Source organism: Phoxinus phoxinus, assembly GCF_949152265.1.
Source record: "Phoxinus phoxinus genome assembly, chromosome: 21".
In the NCBI taxonomy this organism is placed as follows: Eukaryota; Metazoa; Chordata; class Actinopteri; order Cypriniformes; family Leuciscidae; genus Phoxinus; species Phoxinus phoxinus.
This window is the reverse complement of record NC_136896.1, coordinates 29,792,537-29,802,536: the sequence shown is the minus strand read 5'-3', so window position 1 is coordinate 29,802,536 and position 10,000 is coordinate 29,792,537. Positions and strand designations below refer to the sequence as shown.

The 10,000-nt window shown below is 37.2% G+C and overlaps 1 protein-coding gene across 1 annotated transcript in view; it reads left to right on the top strand.

Annotated features, from left to right (window-relative positions):
* The window catches only part of LOC306989550 (uncharacterized protein), a 72,275-nt gene that overhangs the window by 59,964 nt on the left and 2,311 nt on the right, over positions 1 to 10,000 (top strand). The window contains exon 2 of the mRNA XM_079595374.1: positions 8,060 to 8,132. Coding sequence (XP_079451500.1) covers positions 8,060 to 8,132 — 73 coding nt within the window. The remainder of the gene's footprint in view (positions 1 to 8,059; positions 8,133 to 10,000) is intronic.

Here is a 10,000-nt window from a genome sequence, read left to right as displayed (position 1 = left end):
TTGAAAGTATCGCAAAACATGCAAGAAAAAACGTCATATCATTTTGCAGAAATGTTTCCACATTGCACACAAGCATGGGTTGGATATTTTGGGTAGGATTAATTTGAGATAATGTCTACAGATAGTTCTCCTGGCCAGGAAGCATGACCTCAGACAGTGGACTTCCTCCTCATTAGGACGCTGTCTGGCACGTGATTGTTTCTGTGATTGCATGTTCTCCACCTGTCATCCGAAATATCAGCAGATCCTATTTGAGAACTGAGGAAATGAAGATTTCTACAAGATGTAAGCTATAGAGATAGTGCATAATGACTGTTGTCTTTTCTGCGGCAGAGAAAGTGGACAACGAGTAACAACAAGGGCAGAAAGTGTTGGGGAAGAGCTAACTAAAAGTGCTGATGATTTTGCATTGCATTGGTTTTCCAGTGACAAGTTACTTTTTTAAATTTTAATTGATGTAAAACTGGAAAGTTTGATGTAAGTGCTGCTGAAGTGTAGATTTCTGAGAAGGAAAAAGCATTTAAAGATGTGTATTGCAATTGAATTCCCGAAGTAGCAAATGGATCAAGTGTAATAAAATAAACATTTAATTTGTATATTTTGGGTGTTTTCTTTCCACTATCTCACTATGCCCAAAATCTCACAAATGACCAGTGCATGAAAAAACAATGTAGTGTCTATGCCTGATACGCAGAACGCTTCTCAAACTCTGAACATAACACAAAACATGACTTTAAAGTGTTAAGAATCAGTTGAGGTAAAGCTAGTATGCCACAACAGTTACTTTTTGGATTTAAATAGGCAAATGCTTACGGGTGTGTGATTGGATCAATATTTGTTATGTTTTTTTGCATGTTATATGTTTTGTAACAGTTCCTCTAACCCTAATTGATGGATTGTGTAGCTTTTCATTTCTCAAACAACCATGTAGGAAGAAACATCGTGACCATATTCCAGGATGACAATGTCAAGATTCATCAGGCTGGATACAAGATCTTGACCAAAAAAGTGGAGCATCAATGTTTGGTCAAGATGTTGTACTGACAATGCAAGAGTCCAGCACTCTGAAAGTCTCCTCCAGCACATCCCAAAGACTTTCAGTGAGTTTAATCTCTAGACTCAGAGGTGCCAATTCATGTGTGCAAATGATTCCTCATGCTCCTCCCAACCATTCTTTCACAATCTGAGCCTGACGAGTCTTCCTACGTACTTAACTGTTTAAGAAATGAAAAGATACACACTCCATCAATTCACCTTTGGCTAAGCCCCGCCCCCCTTAGTTACTGTTGCTACGTCCGTCAACTTCATCTGGGCTCTGGTTTGGGATCAACAGGGCTTATGCTGTGACAGCTCTTCCTGCTGAAATTTTATCAAACTTTTATAAAGCAGCAAATAAAGTGTCCGATAGAAGTAGGCAACAGTGGCAAGGCATCCAAATAGAGGCAAAAGCATAACGGTCAAAAGTCAAAAAATGAACCACCGCATATCCTAATCGAGACGGAGACTGGGACTAACAATATCAGGAGCAACACTGTTCATGCAAAGCTGGGTCTCTATTCACTTCTATAATCGTTATTACAAAGCAAACGGACTACGCGAGTATAACGTTGTATTTATTAGCAGCGTGTGCTAGCGAATCAACAATTAGGGTAGAGAACCGAAATCACAACCTAAAACTGTCTAACTAGTATAACTTCACAGTAAGGTTAAAAGCTAAATGTATCTTAGAGCAAAAGTGAGCTTGTTGATCTTGAGGGGTTTCGCTGACTGAGGACGTCCACACAGTTTAATTCAAAGACGACACTTTTCAGGATTTGACTTCGGTTTTGGGAAGGGAAAAAAACGGACACCCGCCTGCAACCTCTCTGGGAAATGCGTATCTGTGTTACAAATGCCCCAGGCACAACGTTTAACCGTATTTTTGATAAAACTACGACGGTAATAGCCTGCCGAGACCAAAAATATGAGACGGCTGTGTTAAAGTCAATGGAGCGCTGTGAAAAACTGTCGGACCTCTGTGGGAGCTCGTTCTTGGCTGCGCTGTGATTGGTCAATGTACATTCTAGGGTGTGGCTTAGCCAAAGGCGAATTAGGGCTAGAAGAACTGTTACCAAACATATACTGTAACATGCTAGAACCATACATAATCACACCAATAATGATCCAATCATAGCATTTGCCTATTTAAATCCAAACAGTGACTGTATATTGTGGTGCGAATCAATACAGCAGCATTTCCCCCCTCAAAGCTGACCTATACAATGCCCATTATTCTTTCAAGTGTTAACAACCACCTCCCCCAAATCCTTTTCTGAAGTTTCACCAAGCTCTACGTGCCTACGGCTTCTCAGGAGGGTTAGCAGAGACTCCTGCCAGCTCGATGTGCGCTGGCCAGCGATCGTCCACGGCTCCGACAGTAACAGCCTGCTGGGCATGAGGCTTGATCTTAGGCCAAGGTCTGCCTTTAATCATGGAGCACAAGACCAACACAACGCTCAGGAGTCTCGCTTGCTTTCTCGCGGTCTGGGATGATGCAGTCTGGTGCCATGCCATTAGGATGGACTATCTTTTAGTGGTCTCTAAGGTTGTTTTCTCCTATGGCCTGTATGTAAAGCGGACCTATTATGCTTCCTTTTCAAAGTCTTAATTTTGATTTCGGGCTCATGCTTGAATGTACATTGTTCTTCACCTTGTTGTAGCTCCTCTCTTCCCAGTCTGTCAGTAACGCTCTGGGGTGCGTTTCCCAAAACCACCGTTAGCTAAATATGGTCGCAATTTCCATTGAACTCTATTGGTAACGACTGAGCTTGCAACCATAGGTCGTATTGATTTTTTAACGTGGGAAATTTTGTTTAGTTCCAGTCTCTATGAAGCCCCTCCTTCTGAAAAGCACACCGTGCTCTGATTGGTCGGCTGGATCAGTGTGTTGTGATTGGTCGAGTGTTTCGAGTGTGTTTGGGAAATGCCCCCCCCCCCAACCCCCCCCCCCCCCCCCCTACCATAACCGCCAGTTTAACACACTACTAACTAACTCAACCAGGCCCCGCCCCTTTATTCTGCATATGAATTATTTAAATGAGGAATATTGTGACATGTTTGTTTCTGGAAGAAACTCCAGACTACAATGGAGGCGTTTCAGGAGTTCAGAAACACTGACACTGATATAGAGAATAACTTTGAAACTTTGCAGAGATTGTTTACGCTCAAACAGCGACATTACATGCTAAGAAAGATTAACTCGTAAAAAAGCATGGCGTTGAATGGATATGGCATTTCCTTTTGTATTCCACAATATGCAGCACTACGAGATCTTCCTGTAGTAGATAACATTAGCGCACACCCTTTCTTGACTGATCCCTATCAATTCATTATGTGATTCCAATGAACCACAGCCATCTGGGACTATACCAGTGTTCTCAATGTTCAGTTCTAGAGCCCCACCACACGCTACGCTTTAAAAGGGTCAAGAAACAAGTTTTTTGAGATGTGTTTCACATGATGACTGGCAAATGTTCTAATCTTTGGGGAAAATCTCTTCCTGGATCAAGATTGACTGAATGTCACATAGATGTGTTTGATTTATACTAGATATAAAGAAATGCATGAACAGTTTATCTCTTAGCTTTCAGGACCACTGGATATACATTTGTGATATATTATATTATAAAAATGCATTAATATATCATAATATTTCAGATAATTTCATAATTTCATATCATGTACCATATGTCATGTTATGTATCATTTAATATATTATGTATTATGTCATATATCATGTCATGTATCATGTCATATATCATGATATATATTGTGTCATGTCATATATCATATCGTATCATATTCTCATGTCATATATCAATCACATATATCATAATGTATATCAATCACACATTTCATATCTTATATCATGTCATATATCATATAATATATCGTATATCAATCATATATAATAATATATCGTATATCAATCACATATATAATATATCGTATATCAATCACATATATCATGTCGTATATCAATCACAGCTATCATATATCAATCTATATCAATCACATATATCATATATCAATCACATCTATCATATATCAATCACATCTATCATATATCAATCACATATATTATATAAGCTGGTTCAAGTCTAGAATAGCCTAGAGTAATTGCTTGTGAACTGCTTTGAGTTATGCTTTCATAGAAGGATACACTGTACATCTGTATGCATACACAAGCTATCACTGCTTTATGCTGTCGGTTGTTTATAAAAGCTTGTTATTTTTTCTATTGTTAAAGTGCTGAATTCACTAAACGCACCCTAATATCCCAACACCCGGTTGTCCTTCACACCCTGATCCCAAGATGCAACCCACTTAGTTCTTCCAAATGTCTGTTTGTGGAAGAGCATTTGAATAAAGATGGAAAATGGAAACTAATCAAACGCACACCCTCATCATCTCATGAGTTACATCAATATTGCATCATATCATTCAAACATTAGTAAAGAGAGCAGTGAGGTTTCAATGAGAAGACCTCAATGTATAAATTGTACTAATAAAATTATAACCATTTTTTTAGTTAAATGAACCGTAATACTAATATATATTTTAATGGTGATCTGGTCAGAATATCAATAAGACTTCAGGTTTTTATCAGGTGCGATGTCGATCCTATTAAAGAGATTACTAGATTATTGTTTATGGTTTTAGTTTGGCTTTTCACCCAAGAGTTTTGAGGACGCTATTTGTTTCAAAATTGCTTTTCTCATAAAATCCTGACATCATTTTCAGGACAAGTGTGAAAGATGATGCCAAATCTGCTGATAACATTCCACTGGGCGTCCATCTGGTTCTGGTGATCTGATGTTTGATCGGGGCTTTTCAATCTGGTGTCTGTGGAAAGTTTGGAAAAAGTCCAAAAAGAAAAAGGTTTTTAGTTGAGCAGTCAGAGTTAAACATGTTGAACATGACAGCCTTGTAAACGGAGGAGGAGATCTGACGGATTTTCTCAGATTAAATAGTTTTGCTGCTAATTAGATTTTTTTGTTTTTTGAAAAATCTTCAAATAATTGAACCAGGACTTCAATTTATTCAATTTTTAATAATCTTTTATTTATTTAAGAAGTTAATTGGAAAAGAAAAGGCCATTTTATTTTATGTATTTATTAGAGAAAGAAATGTTATTCATCCAGCCCAATGTTGTCCTCCAAACAATGTGCAAATTGAAGTTATGAAAACAAATATAGCGCATGTATGTTGTCAAAAAAGCCTTAAAATATCAACATGACATCCTAAAACAACAACAATTGCTTTTTAAAGCAGAAGTTAAATCACTAAAATGAAAATAAATAAAAGCAGACTAAATGTTAACTGAACACACATTCACTCATATGAATATAATAATAATATTACATTTGCAAGATGATCATCAATATTTGAGGTTTCTTGTTATCAAAAAGTGAAGTCCTTTCACAATTTGTAACAGTTGTTCTCGTTTTTTTTTTTTTTTGTGTTTTCAGTCATCAGGACACTCAGTTTGCTGGTGTGTGCCAGTTCTTTTACTTCAAATTGGTTTTTGTCTTGGAAAAAGATAATTCTGTTTTTGGTTACGAATTCACATTTTGTTATTTAACTGCTATTTGCGTTGACAGTCAGAAGGCATCAGAGAGGCCAGGAGACTCCGGCAATCATGTTTATTGTCTTTTCACAGTCTTATTCTTTCTTATAAAAAAAAATAAAATAAAAAAAAGAATATTTTTTTCCCCCTCTGATAACTACTTTTGCTGTTTCCCTTATGAGTCATGATGAGGTGAGTCATTAGTTTCCAGGAATAATGTCCATTCGTACAGAAGATAGTTATTAAAATGACTGTAATTTGTCAGCGAGGCATTAAACTGCATCTGCTCGCGGGGCGTGAAGGTGATTCGGCTAAACGCAGCGCTTATGTGAGTCTGCTCAGAGAGGATTATGCTGACAATAATTGGTCGTTCTGAGTTTTGTGGAGTTATTACTGATAAAGTATCTATTCGTGAACATGATTACTGTGTGAAAATGATTGATTTGTTTATGCTATATTACATGAGACCTTATACATTTGATGCATCACAATGGACTTTATGCACAGCTGCACTACTTCCTGAACTTTAGTCAGCTCCTTTGTTTCCTGTCTGCCATTATTGGGACAAACTGATTAATCCAGGTGTGTCTGACCAACAACAAGAATCAGACACACCTGGATTAATCAGTTTGTCTAATAATGGCAGACAGGAAACAAAGGAGCTGGCTAAAGTTCAGTAAACATAAAGTCCATTGTGCTGTTGTTGTGATTAGCGTGATATTGCTTCAACGTTTAATAAACAATAACTGCCAACTTGCATTTTAGGCTAAACTTGGCCAGTTTATGAAAAATGATCCCAAAATAAGCCAGAGCATCCCACTTTGCTATGTCCATGATCTGACTGTATAAATGTATAAAAGATTTGAATATTTTAATGTTTATGAAAGTAGTCTCTTATGCTCTCCAAGACTGCATTTACTTGATCCAAAAAATGCTGTAAAATGGTATTATTATGAAATATTATTATCATTTAAAATAGATGTTTCCTATGTGAATATATAGTAAAGTGTAATTTATTCCAGTGATCAAAGCATCATTACACCAGTCTTCAGTGTCACATGATCCTTCAGAAATCAGTATAATATGATGATTTGATGCTCAAGAAACATTTATGATTATTATTATTAGTGTTGAAAACAGTTGGTTTGGTATTCACAATGTTTTCTAATGATTGCTTCTTCTTCAGGTAAATATTCTTTAGACAGTGAACGGCTGGAAAAGCCAGGATGAGTTTGATACGAGAGCGATTAGAGGAACGAGATATTTCTCAGTGATAATTGACATGTCGCCGGGAGTGCAGGGCTGGTTCTGCTTGGCTACAGAATCATACTGGATCTGTTATTTGTTTTTCCATCTGTTCGGAATAAAAGAGGGAGGCTCTGTTGTCTCCGGGACAGCTGTGATGTCAGAGCCGGAGAAAGATTGGACGGGTTTGGAGAATTGTGAGGGTGAAACATGACCTGTGATTTGTGTTAGGACTGCAGCAGTAAAACACTGGCCGACGGAGTCTAGCATCAGCATCTGAGATATGAAGACTTCATTATGAAGATCATGGTGTCAGTGCTTGGACTTCTCGACTGAGTCAGGAGACACATAGTGATTCTTTTGGTCTTTTTGAAGTTCTTCAGATAATATTACATATATGTGACCCTGGAGCACAAACCCAGTCTGGAGTCGCACGGGTATATCTGTGGAAATAGCCAACAATACATTGTATGGGTCAAAATTATTAATTTTTCTTTTATGCCAAAAATCAGTAGGATATCAAGTAAAGATCATGTTCCATGAAGATATTTAGTAAATTTCGTACTGTAAATATATAAAACATTTATTTTTGTGAGTGAATGCAGCACAATCATAAACTTTAAAGCCGATTTTCGCGATTTTATATTTTTCCAAATATTGTCACATCCTAACAAACCGATGGAAACCGATTTATTCAGCGTTCAGATGATGTATAAATCTCAATTTCCAAAAATTGACCCATGTGACTGGTTTTGTGGTCCAGGGTCACATATGCACTACTGTTGAAAAGTTTGGATTATTAGATACTGATTTCTGAAGGATCATGTGACACTGAAGACTGGAGTAATGATGCTGAAAATTCAGCTTTGATCACAGGAATAAATTAAACGTTACTATATATTCACACAGAAACCAATTATTTTAAATTTTAACAATATTTCACAATATTACAGTTTTTACTGTATTTTTGATCAAATAAATCAGCTTTGGTGAGCAGAAGAGACTTATTTCAAAACTTAAAAAATCTTTCCAACCTCAAACTTTTGAACGGTATTTACCAGATATAAAAATATACTATTTTATGACTTGCCTCATGAGATTAGAAATGATAAAAACAAAGACTAAACGTCATGAATGGCATTTAAATAGACATTACGTTGTTGACACTGTCTGTATTCTGACTGGACCTCGTCTGTTGTGTTTCAGATCAACTTCAGCTCAGATACGCCGGGACGCTTCAGAATGCTGTCGTCTGTGCAGATGGAGGGACATTTGACTGGTAAACATCACATTGTTTCATCAAATAAACTGTAGCTCTCCCACGTGAACGCATACGCTGGTCTCACAGGATGCTCTGGATAGCATCTCTACAGTAAATAAAATCTGTGTAGATTTACAAAGCCTGAATTTATCGCTCAAGTGCTCTCGATCTCACTTCTGAGAGCACAGGATCCAGGACTATGAAGTCCATCCAGCCGTGACCCTGAGGGGAAGAACGCAGCAGACTCTAATGTTATCAGTCTCGGACTTTCACAGCAGATCTTCCTTGATTTTATACGGAGAACATCATGTTATGTACTGGACTCTGTGATCAATGACTATTGGAGAAATATAAATACCAATTTAAGTTGGAGAGTTTAAACTCCAACTTTCTCCCATTCTGATGTATTTATTTATTTATTGCATTATCTGAAAAGAGAAAATAAATCATGCTTTGGTTAATCTTAATTATGACAACAACAAACAATGAAAAGTAATCTGCAGTCCTTATACATTTACAGTTATGCATTTGGCAGACGCTTTTATCCAAAGTGACTTACACTGCATGTCAAGCTACACATTTACATTCTTATCAGTTCTTGCTTACCCTGAGAATCGAACCCATGACCTTGCGTTGCAAGTGCCAACGCTCCACTGTTTGAGCACTGTTTAGACTTATTTTATTTTTTATTTTTTTGGCACCGGTAGATTTTATGTACATTATGTAAAAATATCAGTATTTTCTTTGCAATTAGTGTAAAAAGTAACTAGATGCTATTTAAACTTTTAAATAGTGGCAGATAATATTTGCACCCCAGTGTTGTTGTACATTAAACGATATGCAATAATAACATAGATTGTAAATTATTATATTTATTAAAATTGTTAAACGGATGCCGCCTTATTGAGACAATAAAGCCCTCCCTTCACATAACCCTAACCGATAAACACTTTATTATTAAACATTAGACACTTTTTCCACTTTTGGATTATTTTCTTCATTTTTATTGAAAATAAATGCCTTTCTGATCTGATATGTAATGGGAAAAGTGATCAGAGCGAGTTTGGCAAAAGGTGGATTTGAACATGGGTTGATTTGCTTAAAAACTTTTTGCTACAGAGTTTACCTCTATACTATTGCTGATCCAGCGGCTTCCCGTAGTTTCATCTGTCCCAACCAGACGTTGTTCATAATGTTGTGTAATTAACTTTTTTCTAATTTATCTAAAATTTCTCATTTGTTTTCTCACAGTAAATATTGCAATACTGTCCTTCGTATAGCAAACGGAACATGTTGAAAATCTGCTTAATTGATTTATATCAGGAAACACAACTGCAGTCTCACAACAACAACCAGTATGCTGTTGTTTTCAATAGACACAACGTCTCACAAGAATGAACTCCAATTAAAAATGAAACTTTGTGTCAAACTAAGCTGACCTCTGTAATGTCATAGTGTCAACAAGTAAATGGCCAAAGACGTTCTGTTCTTCAGCCGTCTGACATGCTGTGTGTAAAAGTGTTTGTGGTAGAGATGGAGTGATGAGATTGACCCGCATAATTGGTTGAGAAGCTTCTTGTCCTCGAGTCCACAGTGAATTACGAGGTCAGTGTGACTTTTCATAGTTTCACTGATCTTTTTAGTAGAGCTTATGTGAAAATCAAAGGGCAAAAAGAAAAGCGATTCTGACAGATCTTAGTGCTCGTCTCCATCCTGATGCGCTAATGCCGTCTTTCATCTCCGCGGTCGCTGCCATCTCGCGGTTTCGCTCGCATCGCCATGGCAATGTACAGAAAACAAACGACTAGCCGTGATGTCATAGTTGGACAGCTTTATTATTTGCGCCCAGCGAGTGGAAGACGAGGACTGTGGGAGAGCGGATTCTG